This window comes from Hipposideros armiger, unplaced genomic scaffold (assembly GCF_001890085.2).
Source record: "Hipposideros armiger isolate ML-2016 unplaced genomic scaffold, ASM189008v1 scaffold_383, whole genome shotgun sequence".
In the NCBI taxonomy this organism is placed as follows: Eukaryota; Metazoa; Chordata; class Mammalia; order Chiroptera; family Hipposideridae; genus Hipposideros; species Hipposideros armiger.
Window position 1 is genome coordinate 1,552,406 of NW_017731733.1, and position 22,584 is coordinate 1,574,989.

Here is a 22,584-nt window from a genome sequence, read left to right on the forward strand (position 1 = left end):
AGAGAGAGAGAGAGAGAGAGAGAGAGAGAGAGAGAGAGAGAGAAAAGGAGGAGGAGGCGGCAGAAGGAGGAATGGAGGAGGAAGGGAGGAAGGGAGGAAGGAAGGCTTCCTAAGACCTACAGGTTTAAGTGCACTCCTTCTAGACCTGTACCTGACCCTGCTGGCCTGAGCATACAATTCCGCCAAGTCCAGCTGCCTGCCTGACACTCTGTCCTGGTGGAGAAGAGGAAAAGCTATACCATCTATCTATCTATCTATCTATCTATCTATCTATCTATCTATCTATCTATCTATCTATTTATCTATCTATCTATCTATATTTTGTGCACTCCAATGAGCCATGTGCCTGATTATATTCCTGCTTATACCAAGTTTCAGAGATTGTCCTAACCTCATATGCCTCCTTCCGATCTCATCGTTTTCTGGGAGTTGCAGTCACTGGGAGTACAGATGGAAATGGAGGAGGGGCGTGGCAGCAGCACCCCGGTTGCTTCTAAAAGCAGGACTACATGTGGCACATGGGTGCCTGCCCAACTTTCAGTCACTGTGATTCTAAGTTCAGGGCGGACAGTGGGGCAAACAGAAAGGTCATCGATCATGGTTTCCAGCATGTTCCATTAGCCTGTAGTTGCTAAAAAACTCCTTTGATCCTGGCGGTGGCTACACATTCCTGTTTCCAGTATTATTGAAATATTTGTCATCTTCTGTTTCCTCATGCGTTACTTCATAGTCTGGAGTCAGAGGGATGGTTTGAATACCAGTCCTACTATGACTAGCTCTTTGAACTTCAGCACATTGCACAATCTTTCTGAATTTTACTGTCTCCATCTGGAAAACAGCGATAATATCATGTGTCTGCTAGTTCAATAAGGTAGTCCACGTGGGTTATTAGCAGAGCCTGGCATTTTGTTTGCTCTTAGAAAATGATAGGAAATGCTGAGTCTGGTCCTGTGCACCGGAACACACTTTAAACCAGAAGCTCCCACAGAGCTACATTTAATGATCAATTATAGTAAATATCAAAGCCTTACATCTTTCATTATGGATACATCCCCATCCATAGCTCTTAGTGTCATATTCTGAACCATTATTTCTAATTGTGAGCCATTCAAATCCTTTTTAAAAATAGGAATATCAATCATTGTTTAGTTACTGCTGAAAACCAGGCATGCTAAAGCATTCACTTGGTTTTGTACAGAAGCAAAATGATGCTTTGTCAATTATTATAACTATGTGCATAATGAGAGTTATTGTTTAATATTTCTGGGAGTCAACAATACTCCAATCCGTTTTTAAAAGTTCAAATTAATAAAAAATTGAAGCTTGAATCCATTAGTAATTAGAAAAGAGCTATTGATAGTGAGATTGGTTTTTTTAAAAATTACTTTTCAAGGCCTTTGAAAATATGTGAGTCATTACATACTTCAAATTGTCAGACACTGGCATTTAAGCCTTCATTCCAAATATCAAAGGTCCTGGCACCTTGTTAAGAAAAACGTCCCATCAGTGAACCGTTGTGAACTAAGATGTAACCGTATTGGCATATCTACTTTACATTTAGAGCACAGTTACCAGTTGCAAAGAGTACAGCAGTTTTTCATTTGTCACCACATGGCAGGAGGGCATTACTACAATATTTTCATTTAGTGAAGTGACCCTGAGGCCACAAAATGCACTCTGGGTAACATAGTGGTTTGTGGCACTGGGCTAGGAGCCCGAGCCCATATTGTTAAGTAATTCCTTTCAGCACTGAGTTTCCTTACAAGGAAGTATTTCTGGGTTGGGAGCATAACCTCCTAGGACATATTTAGTAAGATGGACTGCGTGTCTAAAGGTTACATTTTTTTCCCAACAGGTACTCAATGGCCTTAGAAGTAACTCACCCCAGCTTGAAAAGCTGTGTAGCAGTGTGAATGGAAGCAATGAGATCAAGTCTTCAGGAAATACAATGGAAGTCATTTATTTCACAGATGGATCCAGGCCATATGGAGGCTTCACTGCTTCCTACACGTCCAGTGAAGATGCAGGTTAATATATATAGGATGTTATAAAGACTTACACATCGCAGATGCTCCCACAGCAATTGCCAATAGCAGCGCCATCTATTTTCACTCCTGTAACCAAAGTTACACCTAGAAACTTCTATGTAAGACAGATATACATAACCAGATAGAAAACCAATGCCAAACAAAACAAATCAAAACAACCTTTGGTTTTGGAGAGAAATTGGCCATTGTAATTAAAACTTTAAAAAATGCTGTTAGAAGCCCTTCTAGCTCGATTCCATGCAATGTTGCCATGATGGTTGGCTTCTCATCCTGTCACCCTCCATCAATTATTTTGTACTGAGAGATCACCTACCGCTCAGAAGGTAACTCATGTCCAGAGAGTAACTACACTAGTTGAAGACAGACATATTTTACACATTTCTAGTGTAAATGAATGAGGAATTCCTATTTCACATAGAGTATTTAAAAATAAAACAAGATATGGCCTTTCTAGTCTAAATATCCTCCTACTTTCTGAATTGGTGTTATTATCTAAGAATTTTTAAATTTAGGAAGAATGAACTCAATAAATATATCTATTTATTCATATATATATATATATATCCTTTATATATATCCTTTAAGTTATTTTATCGATCCAAGGAGTGTCCATTCTCTATTTAAAGGAGAAAATTCATTGGCACTCCAGTTATATGATCTGTTTCATCCATTTAAATTTTGGGTTCAAGCGGAGAATTGCTAATCAGATGCCATTGGAACCACCATTATATTTCAATATTCCTCTAAATTAAATATTAATGAATAGTAGGCTCAAATAGGGAGATGTTGATACACAGCCAAACCAACCCACCTAATCTACGTATACAAGGAAATGAAGTTGTTTATTTTTCATCCTAAACCCACAGAAACTTTTTCCATAGTTTGCATACCTGAGCCAGCCCTGGACCCACAACCTCCACTTCACCTAGAAAAACAAATCAAAGCAGTAAAAATGTGCTGCTGTTATTTTAGCAATGTTTCCTCTTCTGTTTGTGTCTTTGTTATGACATGAATCTGACTACTACTTTCTCTGTTGCCTTTTGTTTTTTTCAGTGTGTGGGGGGCCCCTTACAAATTCCCCTGAAGGAAACTTTACTTCTCCTGGCTATAATGGAGTCAGTAATTACTCAAGAAACCTAAACTGTGAATGGACTCTCAGCAATCCAAATCAGGGAAATTCATCCATTTACATTCATTTTGACGTTTTTCACCTAGAACGTCACCAAGACTGTCAATTTGATGTCCTAGAGTTCCGAGTGGGTAAGTTCAATCAAGGACCACTTCTCTCATTTACAATATTCTTCTTATGCCTGAAGACCACCAGCAGTGAAAGCAGTCAAATTGTTGTAATATATGTACATAAGATCCAAAAAAATGCTGTTCAGACAAAGGCATAATTCTGTTTGTGCCCAGTTGAGGAAAACACGCCCTGTGAATAGTGAAGGAGATGGGTCAGTGTTTAAAGTTAGACCCTGTCTTAATTGTTGTCAGAAGAGATGCTGGTTTGCCTTTGCCCTCTTGCTGAGGTCAGGTGGTCCCTTCAATTATCATCTACTCCTCAAGACTCCTTGCCTCAGAGACCAGAGCATAAAATGGTCAGAATGTCTGTCCATGTTTACTGAACTTTCAGGATTCACAGACGAGGCCGTGGATTTCTACTTAGGCCTTAGCAGGCAAAAAAAAAAAAAAAATTGGAATGCATCAGATAGAGAAGCACATGGAAGCTAATGAAAGAATCATCCCCAGAGCAGTCAAGTTTGTCTTTGATTTCATGATAGAAAAGGACTGAGGTATACTTGGTAAACCATAATTCCCTTAATATTTTTAAAACATCTTCATTCATAGAAGATGAATCCATGTTAGTTTGTTCCTATAGTCAACACATAGGTTATCTATCAAATTGCCCCCATCATTACACTATTTTTTTCCTGGTTATATAAAAAAATGAGGACACACAGTAACATTGTAGATTCTATGCTGTCAAAGGTTCACCAAGTTGCATGTTGTCACAAAATTTAAAGAAAAGGAGGCTGAAAGCAGCAGAAGGTAACATGGTTTGCTGTTGGCAATGCTCTCGGGCAACTAAATGAATCGATGCTGGCTTTGAGAACATAGAGGACAAAATTTTCTAGAAGGAAAATTTGATAAAGTCTGAGATCACAGACCAACTACCACAGCAGGAGAAGCACCTGGGCACTCTGAGGTAGATACATTTAGAGAAGGCTTATGAGGGATATGGAAGTTGTAGTTTGAGAATGTTCTCCACATGTGATTTTAATAAACTCTCACCACTGCCACCCACCTCCGACCATGGCTTATAGAATCCAGCAGAGCAGCTGTATATCAAGTTTCAGTCAGTTAAATGTGAATCTTCTCTCTAGTCCCTCATTTTAGAGACAGTTAAAATACTATGCTTTGTTGACATATAAGATCAGTAATGTTGTCTGACTGAAAGAACAGAGAGCAGATAAGTGTGGGCTCAAATTACTGTGGAAAATAATCTTCGTAAAAATACTCAGTTCCAAATCTGATAGTTCTTGGCCTGAGTACTGAATTTCCCATTTGTTTTAGTTGATTAAATACAGTGAAGAAATCATCAAAATGTTAGGTCTTATCACATTTATCTTGATGATAAATTTTTTCCCTGTGGTATTATATTTCTTACTCCCTGAAAAAAGAGACACATTCAAAAGCTTTTTTAAAAAATGTGTTTTATCTCTGTTTAGATATGCTAAAATAATTATGAAAATACAAATTGGAACAAAAGGGCACCTACAATAGAGAAAGAGGCCCAGACCAAAAAAAAAAAAGAGCATTTTTTTTAACTTATTTTTTACCCTGTTGGGGGGCTTCTTTGTTTTGTGGTTGACAAAGATGGAGAGGAAATTTGTGAAATGTCTGCTATTAAAGCAGAATTTAAATGTATGTCAATGAATAACTTGAAATGCTTTTTATTACTGATTCCTATTGAATTCATTGACTATATTTCTCAAAAGCTATATAAATAATGACACTCAGTATCAGTGTGTTATTTTGTTCAGGTAATGCTGATGGGCCTCTGATATGGAGATTGTGTGGACCTTCAACCCCTAGGATGCCATTGGTTATTCCTTATTCTCAGGTATGGATACACTTTGTCACCAACGAACGTGTAGAACATATTGGATTCCATGCAGAGTATTCCTTTACAGGTAAGACTTATGATTAAGCTCAAACTCTGGCAATAAAATAATAGATAAAATGTCATAATGTTTTTCATGAAGATTGCACATATATTTTGTTAGATTTATTTTTAAGTAGCTATTGGTTTTGCTGCTGATGTCAATAAGACATTTTAAATTGCATTCTCTGATTGGTTTTTGCTGATACCTAGGAATTTAAGGTTTTTTTTATTGATATTTAGTCCAGAGATCTTGCTATAGTCTCATTAGTGTTAGTATTTTGTCAATAGATTGTCTTTGGTTTTTCTTTTTAAACAGCCATATCTTCTGCAAATGATAGTGCTTTTTTTTCTTTTTCTTATCTCACTAGCTAAGCCACCAGTATAATGTCGAATAAAAGGGATGATAGCATCTTGTTTCTGACCTTAATGTGAATGCCTATTACATTTCATTGTTAAATACATTGGTTGCTGTTAGATTTTCAATAAATACTCCTTATCAGATTAAAGGATGTCCCTTAAATTCTTAGTGTACAAAATGTTTTTTCCTGGAAAATTTTATCAAATAATTTTTCTGTATCTATTGAGATGATCTTATTTTTTCCTCCTTTAATATGTTAATGTGATAAATTATATTGAAAGATTTTCTTCTTGTTCAACCAGTCTTTAATTTCCAGGATAACCTCTACTTGGTCATGATGTATGTATGTTTTGAACAAATTACTGAATATTATTTGATAACATTTTGTGTCAGATTTACATCTGTGACATTCCATTTGTGCCTAAAATTTAGCCCGAGACAGGCAGCGCTACTCTTCGCTGCTTCTCTGGGCTGTTGAAGTTTTTCTAGCCCCTTATTACTAGCATGGCAGTCCTAGATTCCTGACATCATGAAAAAGTCTCAATTTCAGCCCTGCCTTTTGTGGGAGGTCCAAGGCCATATATGCTCTTTCTGTCTGGTTCATCCAAACCTTAGACCCCAACCCCTGGGGCCCACATCTTTGTTCTATTTCCTCTCAGACTAACATACTTTCAGTCTGAGATTACCCCTCAGAATTTGAGTATACTTATTGAGTATACTTATTTGTTGATTTGGGAGTTCTTTTTTTCATTCAGTTTGGCTATGAATCAAAATATGTTTGGGTTATAGTTTTATCTAAGATTTTTTTGTGTTATAATCAAATGGTTGCTCGGGAGGCGTGAGATTGATTATCTAAGTCAATCAAGCATCTTGCCAGTTGATTTTTTTTTTAATTTGACGAAAAAAAAAAAAAGGAATGAGACTTAAGGAAGTAATATTATTTGTGTGAAACATCATACCATACTATGCTTTAGATGTGTATCTGTTTCTCAACTTGACAGCTGACTACACACATATATACTTATTATCAAGTGACATAGTGTTTAGTTATGGTACTGATCATATTCTTCAAGCTTATATTTATTTTCACTGGCCTGGGTTTTTCAAGAAAGGCAATGTTATTTATTTTGTCCCTAGTGTATTTACTCTCAGTTATACAGTTATAATTATTCTCCACTTATAGTAGAATATCTTCCTTCTCATTTGTACTAAACTTGAGCCTGTTTTTACTATGTGATTCTGTGTATGGGATTCTCTTTATTTCTAATCTCCCACCCAGTTTTACTTTGCTTTGATCCAATGTCATCTATTTATTCATTTATTGTATTATTGAAGTCATAAAACAGGACAGCTGTAAGTACTACATACTTCGACTTGGCAGGGTTCCCCCCCTCCCCCCAACTTATCTTATTTGGAAGCTTCCAAATCTGCTTTCAGGCTGCGGTGGAATACAGATGGGTGAGAGTGGAGTGATCACAAGCCCCAACTATCCAGCCTCGTATGACAGCTTGACCCACTGTGCTTGGCTGCTGGAAGCGCCACCAGGCCACACTATCACTGTGAGTTCTGATGACTGAGTAACATACTTTCGAGACTATAGAACTACAATATCACGTCCTGTGTAGGAACAGAATTCTTTACATTAGCAAGTATTAGGCTTTGATCTTGTGACTAGATCATTTCCTCCCTAAAATTTCCTCATTAGAATACATATATTGACATATATAAGTTTACAATTAATGAAGAATATAATGACATATATAAGTTTACAATTAATGAAGAATGCCCTTTCTTTTTCAAGCATAGGAGAAGCTATGTAAAGAAGGTAATTTCCCATCCAGAAGAAATGTGTATGCATGTTCTTGATATGAGTTGCCATCCCAGCTCAGGGGACTGTGGAAGTCCCCTGAATGACTTCCGTTTGGAGAGAAATATCCCCTTTCACCATTTCCTGGAAGGAACTTCAATAAGAACAAAGATAGGAGGGCAGGGGAGAATGAAATAGGAGACATAAATACAAAATCATATAAATTAAAACAAAATAAAAGCTGTTTGTGAGGATCTCATCTAACTTTAGATAGATAAGCTCACTTACATCTCGGAGTGCCTCATTACTTCTTTTTTCTCCCGCAGCTTACGTTTAATGACTTTGACATTGAAGACCATGCAACCTGTTCTTGGGACTCTGTCACTGTCAGAAATGGTGGCTCCCCTGGTTCACCCATAATAGGACAATACTGTGGAAGGTCAAACCCCAGGCCGATACAGTCTGGTTCTAACCAGCTGGTGGTGATTTTTAACTCGGACCATGATGTGCAAAATGGTGGCTTTTATGCTACATGGAGCACACAAACTTTAGGTAAAAGAAACATTCTCTACACTTATTCTCTTTTTTTCATTGAGGTATTCTTAAAATGTATTAACTAATTCAACAGGTGTGCATTTTGTATCCACTCTCTTGTCAGACTCAATTATAATGTTTCCATGTGTCACCTGATATCGCAACCCTGTAAGAAAGACACATTATGGGTACATGTGTTCTCCATTTTGTGTAGGCAGAAGCTTAGGGATACCTGGGTTGATATTTTTCCCAGGTCATGTCGCTAATAATGGTATAGCTAATAATCAGTAGAGTCAGGATTTGAATAAAGACAGTGGAGCCCAGAAACTTTAATCAGAACACATCACCCTGCTGCCTCCATAGGCAAAAAGGCAAGGGACAACCAGGGAACAACAAGAAAAGATGTGTTGGAATCATAAGTGATTTGACATATTCAGAGCATGGAGGCTGACAGCTGAGCTGTGAGCTGAGGGTAGGAAGAGAAGCGGTCCACATCGTGAAGAGCTTTGGCTTCCATATTGTCCCTTAGGCAACTGGGAGCCACTGAAAAGTGTTGAGCAGCAAAGCAACAAGATAAGATGTGTGATGTAAAATGAATGCTTTGCCTGGAGTATGGGGCAAATTATCGTAGATTTGATTTCAGAAGACAGCTTTTATGCATATAAAGTATAAACTTCATGGAAATTCCAAGAAAATATAAGAACTTGCATCTGATACTTGAGTCAGGATTTCTTTAATGCCTTGCAATGTCACCCATACAAGGCAATTCTAGTAGAGTCAAAGTTATTCTGAAGATTGTTATGGAATGAGTCAAACTTTCCCTCATCAAACTACTGACTGCTGTTGAAGTCAGAGGGATGTTTTAGGTGAACCACTGGTTTTCCAAGGGTTTAAAAGCAAAAGATATAGGGAATGCTCCTTAATTTGACTTCGTTTTTGTCTTGAGTTTGTACTTTTTTCTTTTGTCATGTCTTAAATACGTATTTCAATTGTATAAAATAATTCTAGATTTTTCTTTATGTCAATCCATGTAATTTATTTTCATCCATCCATGTTTAATATAAATGAACCAGGGTGCTTAGTGGAAGAATTTTCCTCTCTTCAAAAGCATTTTCCCTAGTCCTGTCTTGTATGTCAGAATAAAATTACAAATGAGTATAGACTTGTGTTCTTGTGTGTTGCTGGTAAGAAAATACAGAATTTGGGATTGCTGGGCCACAAATATTGTAGAGCCTCTAGGGGAGTGAAACGTATTGTTTGAAGACAGAATAGCAGCCTCTTTGTGACGGGTTTTAGTGTTCCCAGGTGAGCTCATACAGGTGTAACAAAACAGTAACAGCGGAAGCTTCTTGTGGATTCCGTGCACCTTACATATATGGAGAGTTCTTGTGGTAAACGTGCTCCGAAGAGCAGTGATTCATGTGTGAGGAAAGATGAACAGAAATCTCACATTTAGAAATGTGTCTCCTTGAGAAGTCTTAGGTTACCAGAATTGTTGCTTTCCTTGCGAATTAAGGACTTTTTTTCATGATGATTTTTAAGGTTGTGGTGGAATACTTCACTCAGATAACGGTACAATCCGATCCCCTCACTGGCCGCAGAATTTCCCCGAGAACAGCCAGTGTTCCTGGACGGTCATTACGCACGGAAGTAATCACTTGGAGATCACCTTTGACCGCAACTTCCTCATCCCCAGTGGGGACGGACAGTGCCAGGGCAGCTTTGTGAAGGTCAGTGGGCTTGTTTATTTAATCAGAGGCGAACTGCTTTTGGCAACGTAAATGTTTACACTAGAAATGACTCATTGCGTCTCAAAGTAAAAAAAGGACAATTTTGCTGCTTGGATTTCTTGAATAAAAAAAAGAAATAAAAGAAAAACCTCAACTATTCGGGGTTACGATCTGAACCACAACACACATTGCCATGTAACTTCATTTGCTGATACATAGGCAAAGTAGCCTAATGAAGGAGATGGTTTTCTGGCCTTCTTAAATTCTCATGAGCATTGGTGGTTCTTCCTTTCTGTAGAAACTAAAGAGAGAAGACCAGATTTTTTTTTCTTCCTTCCTTCTTTCCTTCCTTCCTTCCTTCCTCTCTTTCTCTCTCTCCCCCTTCCTCTCTCCCTCCCTCTGTTGTTCCTTTCTCCCTCCCTCCATCTCATAGATCCTCTGGGACAAAATGAATGTAAGGCACCATTAAAAGCAACATTTGAAGTGTGCTGTAAAATGTAAAGAAGGCTAGAGAAATGGCTAGTGCAGCCTTCACCTTGGCCTTCAGAGCCCACATGCTGAAAAGACCACGAGAGACCCATGTAAAATGATGGCAGCGGGGCAGTCCGTTACATTCTTTTTCTCAAAAGTTACAAATACTGCTCACGCAGCACTGGCCTCCCATTTCATGGACTTACGAGCACGATGGCTGTGTTGTAAATTCATCCCATCTGTGCTCATTTTCACCTCATGTTTTATCTCTAAGAGGCTACCCCTTCCCATGGAAAGAATACCAGCCTTCAGTTCACGACTGGGCTCCAGTCGTGTTGCTTGCATTTGCCACCTACCTGCTCCTCTGTGAGCTCATTGAACATTTGGACTTTAAATTACTGAACCATAAAATAAAGAGAACAGTTCCTACTTTGGTGGGATTGTTTTAAGCATTAGAGGTAATCTGATATAATAACATAGTGTTCAGTACTGGGAATATGAAACCACCTGAATGAATAAAAGTGGCTTTTATTGTCCATGTTATCACTGTTTTACATCATCTCTCAAATTATGTTTTAGAACTAATTGATCTGTGCTTACCGTTTAGATAAACACCCCATACGTATATAAAATATGTGTATAATAAAACACATTTAACATACACTTTTGCTAATTGCTTTTTTCATAAAACAAATGAACCTCTCCCCCCCGCCCCCCATGGACTGAGTCAACATCCAATGTATAGATGTAACTAAAGCTTTGCAAGTTCTTCAGTTATAAGAATGGAATCTGAAAAATTACTTCAGCCTGTTTTTCCTGTGGATCGAACAAGAGTCCCTCTGACATCAGGCAAAGTCAACACGACTGGCAGGTGGGGGTCAGATCAGAGTCCCGCCCATGCTCAGTGGCCTGGGGAAGCGCTCTTGTCCCTGCTGGCCCGAGATCCCATTTCTGACAAGAGATCCTAAAGTCGGTGGGCAGAACCAACAAGAGGGACCAGCTACAGCCAACTTAAACCTCGCACCCTGTATAAAACTTAACTCAAAATAGACCATAGACCAAAATGTAAAATGTATAGCTATAAACTTTTAGGGGGAAAAATATTTCTGTTTTCCTTAGGACAGAGTAATAGATGAAAAGTCCTTAGACTAAACATCAAAAGAATGATCCATAAAAGGAAAAATGAATACATTTCATTTCATCAAAATGAAAAATCTTTTGTTCTGTGGACACCTCTGTGAAGAGGTTTGAAAGACAAGCGACAGACTGGGCAAAAACGATTTACAAACCATGTATCTGACCACAGACTGCTGTCTAGAATATATACACAACTCTCAAACCCAACAGGAAAAACACAAAGAATCCAAGCAGAATATGGGCAAAAGATATGAAGATCATTCACCAAAGAGCGTATATGGATGGTAAATAAACATATGAAAAGATGTTCAACATCACTAGCCGTTAGGGGAAATGAGAATAAAACCACAATCATATATTGCTATACACCTATCAGAATAGCTTAAGTTAAAAATGGTAACAAACTCCAAAGCCTGGCAAGGATGTAGAAAGCTGTTATCACTTATCTGTTGCTAGTGAGAATGTAAAGTGGTCGAGCCACTCTGAAAAATAGTTGGGCAGTTGCTTATACAGCTAACTATGCACTTACCATAAGATCCAACAATTGCACTGTGGGGCATTTATCCCAGAGTAATGCAGATATGTCTACACAAAAACCTGTATATTAATGTTTATAGCTGCTTTATTGGTAATGTCCCCAAACTGGAATCAGTGCAAATGTCTTTCAACAGGTGAATGCTTAAATGAGCTCTAGTGCATACAAACCACACAATACAACTCCTCCATAAAAACGGATTATTGACAGATGTACAGTTTGGACAAATCACCAGGGAGTTTTGCCAAGTGAAAAAAAAAATGCCCAAAAGGTTGCATAATCTGTTGTTTCATTTATATAACATTTTTTAAATGACAGTATTTTAAAAGGACAGACAACCAGAGGTCAGAGAGCCAGGGATGCAGATGGCAATTGTGTGGTTACAAAAAGTCTCCTCTAAAGATCCTTTTAGTGTTGGAACTGGTCAGTATGTTGAATATGGTGGCTTTTCACTTGTAAATAAGTGAATACATGCACACTCATGAGTACAAGTAAAAGTGGGGAATTGAGCAAGACTACTGGATTGTATCGATCTCGGTATCCCAGTTATAATATTGTACTATAGTTTTGCAAGATACCTTTGTTGGGGGAAACTGGGAAATGTGTTCGGGACTTCTCTACATTACATCTTACAACCAACCGCATGTGAATCTGCGGTTCTCTCAAACATTTATTTTTTTAAAATTACTTGAATGATAAAATGTCATATGAAGCCAGGCTGAATTATACAAAATCTTAAGAGAAGTCAGAAAGTTTTTGACCTGATGACAATTTTGTACCAATTTGTAGACCCCATGTAGTTCTATGAGTCCTGGGTCATATAGCCAATGACATGAGTTCTTGACTGACAAGGCATCAATGAATACTTAATAACTCTATCATTCTTATCATTACAACACTTAACATTCTTGGGCCAAAAGGTGCAGCAGCCAGATCCATAATTAATGGCTTCAGAAACGTATAAACCAGCGGTTCTCAACCTGTGGGTCGCGACCCCTTTGGGGGTTGAACGACCCTTTCACAGGGGTCGCCGGGTACTCGTATGTGGGCGTATCTGCATGTGGGCGTATCTGCATGTGGGCGTATCTGCATGTGGGCCTGGAGACGGATAGAGGAGCGGTGTCTCGGTTCCTAAGACCATCGAAAATATGTGTTTTCAGATGGTCTTAGGTGACCCCTGTGAAAGGTTGAGAACCGCTGGTATAAACACTTGAGGATTCTTAAAGTTCTTTATTAAAAAACTTGGGATTCCTTATTAAAAGTTTTTCGTTGTTCTTATAATTTTGCCTTTTGGTAATGTTTGCAAAAATAGTCTATGCAATATCAGTAAATCATGTTTATCATTTTACAAGATGTTGGTAGAAAACGTCTGTGTTCTGTTTTGCTGGATAGTTAAGGGGGGAAAAATACAGGGAGTATTAGAGAAAATTGGTAGTGTGCATTTCTTTCCTGACACATTTTTTACCTTAGATATTGGTAGAATATCTGTGTTTTTTATCTCAGTAGCTCCAGTGCCAGGCACCTCCTATATCTAATGAGTGGAAGTATAATTTGAATTTAATAAGATGACTAACAGCTGCTTGCCAGTGTTTGACAGTCCATTGAAATGATACGGCTTTACAGAACTGAGAAATATTAAATCAGTGCTATGAAACCAGTGCTATTTCACACCCCTTCCTATGGACAGATTTGCCAATAGGAATGTTTTTAATGGCTTGATGTTTTATTGCTTTGTTTGAGAAATATCCCTGAAGGTGATAATGTTCAAATGAGTAATTTTTTAGAATGTGAAGAAACTGTTGAGTAGTCAAAGAAGATTAATGCAAACCCAATTACTTCCTTGCCCTCTTGGGCTGGATAATTAATTATTAGTTAAGGAAGGGCATCTTGTTTTGTGCACCATTGGAGGTATAGCAGTATCTCTGGCCCCTGCTCACCACATGCCAGCCCCACACCAAATGTGACCACCAAAAATGCCTCCAGACATCGCTACATGTCTCCTGTGGAGGGCAAAATTGCTCTCATTTGAAGCTCACTCAACTAGGGGAATCCGCTCTGGTTAAACACGTTTAATAGCCTTTCCCCCAATAATGTGTATTCATTACCTAATATCAATATTTTCCTTAAGTGAATCAACATTTTAGATCCCATGATCTCTAGCCTGAACTGCTGCCAAACCCTCCTGGCTAATCTCCCAGCATCCTTTCCTTTCCTCCTGCTTTTCACATTGTCATGTTTTCCGAAAACCAAGCATCATTGAACCTTAGGCTTCCCAGGGGTTCCTTGCCATTTTCAGACAGCAGCCCAGATCTCTAACGTGCCCTGGATGGCCTGCGGGTCTCTGCAGTCACCCCTCACACCTTACTCAGTTTCTCTGTTCTTGGAACGAGACGTTCCCCTTCCTGCCACGGGGCTCCTTAGGCAGGCTCACCACTCCAAGGCAGGTAAAGCCCCGTGTTAGAAACTCGACAGCTCCATTACAGCACCTTTCAAGGTTGGAAGTTTGCATTTCAATCTCTGATTCTCCAATTCATGTTCTTCACTAGTCTGGTTAGGGTTTGCCTTGATTTGGAATTTTGATGCTCACAATGTACTCCTTAGCAACTATGTTTCAAATGAAAATATTGGTTATATCTTTTAAAGTGGCCACACCAATGAACTGTCAGACCAGGCCCATCTGGGAGTTGCCCAGCCAGGCTTTAGTGCAGCGGTTCTCAACCTTCCTAATGCCGTGACCCCTTAATACAGCTCCTCATGTTGTGGTGACCCCCAGCCATAAAATTATTTTCGTTGCTACTCTATAACTGTAATTTTGCTACTGTTATGAATCGTAATGTAAATATCTTTTTGTTTTCCTATGGTCTTAGGCGACCCCTGTGCAAGGGTCATTCGACCCCCAAAGGGGTCACGACCCACAGGTTGAGAACCGCTGCTTAGTGAGTTATTGCACTAGTGATGCATCCCATCCTTGCTGCCACATGAACCTTAATATTCAACATGGCCTTCTCCAATTTATTCCAACTTAGGCCATTTACACATATACTTGGAATTCATGCCTACTTTCTTCATGCTCCACGAAGATATTAATTTCCATATGCTTCTTGCTTTAGTAATATTTTCTACTTGCAACCCACAACTTGCCATCCACTCAGGACAATTGGTAAGCCCCACAGTACCAGTACCACACATGGCTGTTCTCTCTCTCTCTCTCTCTCTCTCTCTCTCTCTCTCTCTCTCTCTCTCTCTCTCAGCACTTAGCAAGCTCAACTACATCAGGTCAACTAGGAGAAGATAAGAGGAAACTGGGTAGTGATTGCTTTTGTTTTTAAATTACACATAGCTACATAAAAATAAACTTAAAAATATTATTCTTAAAAGATAATATTGCAGATTTGCATGTATTATGTTTACTATTATGTTTAGGTCTGTGTACACCTGAGTCCCATTATTCTGCAGCCTAAGCATATTGACAGGGGCAAACCTTGAGCATTAGGTCATGTTTGTGTCTGTCCTAGGTGTGGGCAGGAACTGAGGAGGCGGACAAAGCCCTGTTAGCCACAGGCTGTGGGAACGTGGCTCCTGGTGCCATCACCACACCAAGAAACGCGTTCACCGCCGTGTTCCAGTCTCAGGACGCCCCCGCTCAGGGCTTCTCTGCATCCTTTGTAAGCCGTAAGTAGCACTAAAAAACAACTTAGACATCCTTGAATGGGTGTGGCTGCCACAGATGGGCTTGGGGAAGAGCGGGGCTGCACCGGGGTTGGCCAGGACTGGGGACCCAAGGGGCAGAGCATGGGTGGGTCACCTAATCCTGAGAGTATGTCCTTCCTTTAAAAAGTTCCATTCAACTGGATCAATTGAGAAATTATGTAAAAGGCCTGAGTACCACTAGGATATCTAAAAATAACCCTAAAATCTGGAGTGGGCAGGAATTTGGCAGGAGGCCAGTAATTAGTAAACCACCGGGTACCTGGCCTGTAGCACATTGACTACCTGAACCAAAATCACCTGGAGCTTTAAAAACATGCTGATTCTCGGGCCACCCAATCATCTGAATTCAGAATTTCCATGGGTGAGGTCTGGTCTGTTTTCACTCTCACCCAGATGGTCCTGGTGGCCAAAACTTTGGGAGCCACTTTCGTCAGAATTCTCCCTTCTCATTACTACTCACCAGTTTGGTTAGTGAGAAATGGTGCAGTTTTTAAGCCTGAGAAGCAATGGTGTGTGCCTGTTGGCTGAATTGAATCCAGTAGCTACTAACTACAAATCACTGTTTAGGAAAAAATTTGGTGAAAGGAATTAGAGGAAATAATGCAGTGAACTGATATCTGAGACATGAATAGAAGAATGACAGTAGTATAAAGGAAGTAATGAAAGACAGCCCCAGACCTAGCTTTAGGCCTTCACTTGGTTCTGTGTGTGTGTGTGTGTGTGTGTGTGTGTGTGTGTGTGTGTGTGTGTGTGTGTGTGCTTTAATATCAGTTTAAAAGGATACTGATATTTTCATATATCGTAGATCAGTGAGGGATGTGGATTAGCTAGTTAGTGGTTATATGGAAACAAATGTCATGTTAGTGGTAAAAATATAGTTCTATTTCTGACATCAGGGAATCGTGAAAATTTGATAAGAGTTGGGATTAGTATATTCAACCATTTTTTTAAAAAGTAGGTATTGTTTCTATGGTCAGATTACAATGGTAATGGAAATAATATAGTTTTCTAATAATATAATAAGCTTTTTAAAACCATTATAGAAGTCCCGCTAATATTCCTTGTAATACTGGTTTGGTGGTGATGAACTCCTTTAGCGTTTTCTTGTCTGGGAAGCTCTTTATCTGTCCTTCGATTCTAAATGATAGCCTTGCTGGGTAGAGTAGTCTTGGTTGTAGGTCCTAGTTTTTTATCACTTTCAGTATTTTGTGCCAATTCCTTCTGGCCTGCAAAGTTTCTGTTGGTATACCTGAAATTGATATAAATAATTTTGATTTATTATCAATATTATTGAAAAATTAAAAGGGTAAAGGTGGGCCGGCTGAGTGGCTCATTAGTTAAGAGTTAGTTTGGGAGTGCGAGCTCTGAGCATCAGGGCTGCCAGTTCGGATCCCGCATGGGCCAGTGACACTGCGCCCTCTACAGCTAAGATGGTGAACAACAGCTTGACCTGGAGCTGGGCTGCCATGAGTCGCTGGCGATGGCATAGGCTGCAGTGGGGCTGCAGTGGGCTGCCATGAGCTACTGTGAGTGGCCGGCAGCCAGCGTGAGCTGCCAAGAGCCGCCGTGAGCAGCCATCCAATGGTGGGTGACTGATCTGCCTCCGCTGGGAAGAGTGCAAATACCAACATGGGCCAGTGAAGTGACGTCCTCCACAACTAGACTGAAGAACAAAAGGACAGCAACTTGTCTGTTCCCCTTTCCCGATTCCCCAATGCTGTTCCTTCCCCCAATTCCCCAATAAAAAATCTTAAAAAAAAAGGGTAAAGGGGAAGAGAAACAAGAGGTTCAAATTTCTAGGTATAAAACAAAGAAGTCATGGGGATATAATGTGCAGCTCAAGGAATACAGTCAATAATATTGTGATAGCATAGTATGGTGTCAGATGGTTGCTGGACTTATCATGGTGATCACTTCTTTAGTATATAAATGTTGAACAACTATGATGTACACCTGAAACTAATATAATATTCTATGTTAGTTACATTTTTAAAAAAAATCTTTAAAGAAAACATAGATATACCAATCAAGTACAAATCACTTTTCACTAGTTTTATTTATCTATATGAGCCATATTAAATCTTTGCTATATTATCCTTTAATATCTTAAAATTAAGTGATTTACAGTCAATTTGTGGTAAGTTTTCTATTACTTAGCTCAAAACCCTATAGCATTTAAAAAATATTATCATATGTTATCATATAATGTTATCATTTTATATTTTTTATCATTTTTTTAAATTAAAGTTTATTATGGTGACAATGGTTAGTCAAGTTACATGGGTTTCAGGTGTACAATTCTGTAACATATCATCTATATATCACATTATGTGTTCACCACCCAGAGTCAATTCTTCCATCACCATATTTTTGACCCCATTTATATTTGTTTATTTTTAAATGAGAGCTCTATTCTTTTAGTTATTGTTTCTTCCATTTGGAGTACCTCAGGAATTATGTATATGGAATTTAGGAAATTTGAATTTTTCCCTCACTGATAAAAAGATGCTGTATGTGAGAGCAAATGTTGTGATAATGCCTTTTTCTTCCTGCATAGGATGTGGAGGTAATTTCAGTAAGCCTTCAGGTTACATCATTTCTCCAAACTACCCAAAGCAATATGACAACAACATGAATTGCACCTACGTCATAGAGGCTAATCCTCTGTCCGTGGTCCTCTTGACATTTGTGTCTTTCCATTTGGAAGGTAAGTTTATCCTTATGTAAATCACAATTGATTCTTAATAAATGCATGAGGGATAAGTAGAGGCAGAGAGAGTCTAAAATCACTATTTGAAGACAATATTTAAAATGTTGCAGAGTATATTTGATGTAAACTTGATTAAAATTCCATCCAATGTTTTAAGAACACTTGTACCACACAAAAATAATCTAAGAACTTTAAGAACACAAGCATCATGTAAATAGCTTAAGGAAAATAAGTCTGAAGTGTATTACATGTTGATAATAGTTTTTAATTTATTCATTTGCATGTTTACTCTCTACGCATACATGCGTATACACACACCCACATGCCTGCCACACTGTAAACTAGTTGTTGAATCAAAGTAGGTGCTCAATAAATGTTGAATGAGTGAATGAATTAATAAAATTAATGAATATCTGCACCCTACTTTTATTAAGTATTGCCATGGGACATGCTTTCATCTCCTTTCTCTTTTTATCTTCATCAATTCCATAGGGATTGTGAAATCCCTAACCAGAAGTGCCACTTTGGGTTCATTCCAGCTCTAGGGGATGGGCTGTTGGCTAAGGGAACAGTAGAGCTTCTGATTGGGCTGGTCTGTGACTACAATAGACATAATTTAGTGTTTAATGAATGCTACGATACCGCAGGAAAAAGATCCCGTCAAATAGATGGGTATTTTCAACCATTCAGTCACATTAATATATTCTACAAATTAATTTTCCTTTCCAAATTACAATGAATCTGAAAATTTGGCACGTTACCTCTGTCTAATTAACATTTCTTTCTGTTTGGGTTAGTCTACTGTGGCAGTGAGAAGTTACATTTAGCAAAATATCTGACAGTATTCAGTATCCGGGAAATTTATGTTGCATCAAAATAGAGCGGCCATGTCAGTACTCATACACACATACACTGATAAGTTATACAAAGTCTCTCTCACTTCGTCCTTTTTCTGTGATCTCCTTTTCTTATATCTCTATAAGTTGTGGTTTGGGGCACATGTGTTTGCTAGAAAATGGCAAGTATGAATTGATGTATGTCACTGTAAAAATGGAACATGAGGTAAAATACAATCTTCTCAGCATTTGATAGCACAAAATCCCAGTAATATAAGAAGACGTTCATGATATATAAAGTATCAGGGGAAGGTAAAACAGTGTATGTTAAGACGATCCAATTTTCACTTTAAAGTAACATGCGTGTGAAAAAAATCCATAGTGCTCTTAAGCAGTACTTGCAGAGTTGTTACCACTGTACCATAGATTGTGATATTGATTTTCTTCTTTATAACTTTCCTATGATTTTTAAATTCAAGGGAAAGTTGTTTTAATAACAGGGGAAAATGTGTGGCTTGGATTGTGCATTTGTATGGGAATTTATTCTCATTAAATTACATAAACACAAGAATGTCATATGCCAATATCATTTAGGGTGAAAAAGGGGATGCTGGTAGATATACTACATAACACAGCCACAAAAAGCACTGCTATTACCAATGGTATATGTATTATTACAAGGGAACCTATATGACCCCAAACAGTAGCTCCCTGAGTTTCTCTGACTAGGTGGATAAAGGAACACACACACTCCAGAATACCTCACATGGGTGTGGTGGGAGAGAGCGCAGCCTTTCAGGATGGGTTCCAGTGCCAGGCTGGCCACTTACCAGTCACGAGACTTTGTGTAAATGACTGCATCTTTCTTTCTGATAATCACTTTCATTTTTTAAAAATATAAAATAGTAGTTATGAAAGTCAGATAATGCCTATAGAATCATATCTTGTGAACCGGAATTCATCAGAGTGGCCATTGTTTTGTTATGTTTTTCTGCCACCGGTGAGTCAGGATCTCCAGGTACACCCTTACAGAAGGCCCCAGAGAGCGGATATTTGGTTTCGTAATATAAAGTGATTTCTGCTTCTACTAATGAATTTGCGAATCATCACCCAGTTGGAAAGACTGATTTTTTAATACCATAATATCTTTATGATAATGCCTTGTGACATTTCCCAGATTACAAGTTGTCAGCATTTTCAAACTGCTAAGTGAGTCATTTCGGGCTATAGATTCATTGAATTATGATGAGTCCCCAAAAAGGGCAACATTAATCAAGTTTATTTTATAATTAGATTCTTATCACTGATCATATCAATGCTGACATTCATTGAATACTATCAACATGCTAAAGATTCATTAGCTACAGTAAAAGCAAACGTCTACCCCTTCTAAAGTGAGCCCGAGGGACTCATATTATGCATCCCTTATGATAAACATATTATGGAACATATTATGATAAAACTGAGAACTGATCTCAAGAAAAATCATAGCATTTTTTTTTTCAGGAGCATTGACCTTTCTAGCTGCTCTAGGCCATAGGAACTCTTTAGGAGAGATTATGTCCAAATGACTAAGCATTCCTGACCCCAGCGCACTGGCAGAGCCAGCATTGACCTAGGTGAAGAGGAAGGTTCTAAAGCTGTGTGTTTGGTGGGCTATTAGCACAAAAAGTAGATTTGGCAAGAAAAAGATGGGCTACCCCAGGCTACACAATCCTACAAGGAAGCAATTATCCATACATTGTGTTTGCCAAGCACTGACAACTGGTTAGACAAGACTTACTCTTCAGGCAAGGATATGATTATTCAACTACCCACTGGTACTTTCCCAACAGGGAGGTTACCAAGGTTCAGGGACCTACTTTCCACTACAGTTACATTACTCTAAAAGTGTGTGATGATATTTTATGTTGACCTAAGTTTCTCTTTCTCATTATTACATGGACTATTAGTGCTAGTCTTCCTATAAACTGCAGACTTCTCTTATCTTCTATATAATCACGACTTTAGTAAAAAAAATTCCAGTGCAATCAATTAAAAGTCATGCAAGAAATTTTCATTTGAGCATTTACAAGACAACTTTTTTTTTTCCTGAATGTAATTTCAAGACTAAAATGGCTGTTGATATTCTTAATGGTGTCTTCAAAAATTGTAAAGTAAGTTAGGGAATTCACAAATTCAAAAGTTCGCATTCTTCCCCCCCATTTAATCTAAGTTTTTTTTTTTAAGTGGCATTACTCAACTGCTTAGCATTTCTTCTTTTTGATTTCTCAATTGTTTCGAAAGAAACAGAATGTAGGCACATTTCATAATTCATTGTTTTAGAAGCATTGGGCAATGGTTCTTATGAAATAGTTCTTATTGATAGTTTATTCAAGTTGACTGAGCACTAGAGGAGACACTTTAGTTACATGAGATCCTTTGCTTGCCTATGTTATAAGACTTTGGCCTGCCCACTCCATGGAGCTTAGTTTTATATTCCCACATGCTTCCTGTTCCTGCTCAATCATGTCTTCCGTTGAGATTACCACTCTCCAAGCTACTTGGAGCAAAGTTAATTAGACAGACAACAGACCTCACTCATTGCTGCTCCCTAATTCACCTGCCTCTCCCTACTGAAAAAATTTTATCTTATCTACCATGTTAAAATATTCCAACCGAAAGAATTTTTCCCTATCTCTTCCTCTTTGGCATCTATCTCTGCCTCTATCTATGACTCTCAGGGAAAAATTGCAGTATGAATCTCAATAACACAAGTTTCTATGATTTGCTGAATTATTCATCCTTGGTTTCCTTTCTATTTTCTCCAAGTTCTTGGAATCATGATGGAAATCAGAATTGAACAATTGCTCTATGATAAAGCCCAATATGATAAAATTGTACTTCAGTACATTAAAGACAGCATTACTCATTTCAAACAAATGCGTTTTAAAGTTTTTTAGAAGGATGGAAAGTACTCATTGAAACATAATGGAGGATCGCTTTACACTTCAGAGATTTCAGTAGTAAATATACATGAAATCATTTACTGAAGATAGAATTAAGAATAACTGTAGCTCCTTGTCCCATAACATGGGCCATAGTCCAAGAAAAAGTATTTTTCAATTTCAGGGTCTTCTCTTCCTGATAAGTTCTTTATGTCTGAATGCTGCCTCTTGACCATAAACTCAATTTTGATAACCATCTTGCTTCTTGAAAAACTTTTTTCAAACCTTGAGTAAGTTCCTTTCTCTCCCTAGAAGGCAATCTTCCTAGTTGTATTTAATTAAGTGTATTCTACTTTAGAGTTTTGTACATATTTTGATTATATATTCAATTGGTTCCCTCTATGATTATGGACAAATTTTTAATATCATTATTCTCTGCTGCCTATAGTCTTTGTCACCAAGTGTCATCTCATTGAAGAATCAGGCTGATACCTTTGATCTGATGCAGTGATGTGATATGTAGAGCTTGAGAAAAAGATGTATGTGTGTGAATTAGTTGATGCCTAATGACATCTTTACATCTCACTTTTTTGTATATTCCCTGGTTTAGCTAACCC

At 38.2% G+C, this 22,584-nt stretch overlaps 1 protein-coding gene across 1 annotated transcript in view; it reads left to right on the top strand.

The window, feature by feature from the left end:
- CUBN (cubilin) overlaps positions 1-22,584 on the top strand; it is a 256,725-nt gene that overhangs the window by 179,919 nt on the left and 54,222 nt on the right. Inside the window, exons 49-56 of the mRNA XM_019662920.1 lie at positions 1,856-2,027; positions 3,102-3,308; positions 5,090-5,239; positions 7,007-7,128; positions 7,703-7,928; positions 9,453-9,640; positions 15,299-15,455; positions 18,052-18,201. Coding sequence (XP_019518465.1) covers positions 1,856-2,027; positions 3,102-3,308; positions 5,090-5,239; positions 7,007-7,128; positions 7,703-7,928; positions 9,453-9,640; positions 15,299-15,455; positions 18,052-18,201 — 1,372 coding nt within the window. The remainder of the gene's footprint in view (positions 1-1,855; positions 2,028-3,101; positions 3,309-5,089; positions 5,240-7,006; positions 7,129-7,702; positions 7,929-9,452; positions 9,641-15,298; positions 15,456-18,051; positions 18,202-22,584) is intronic.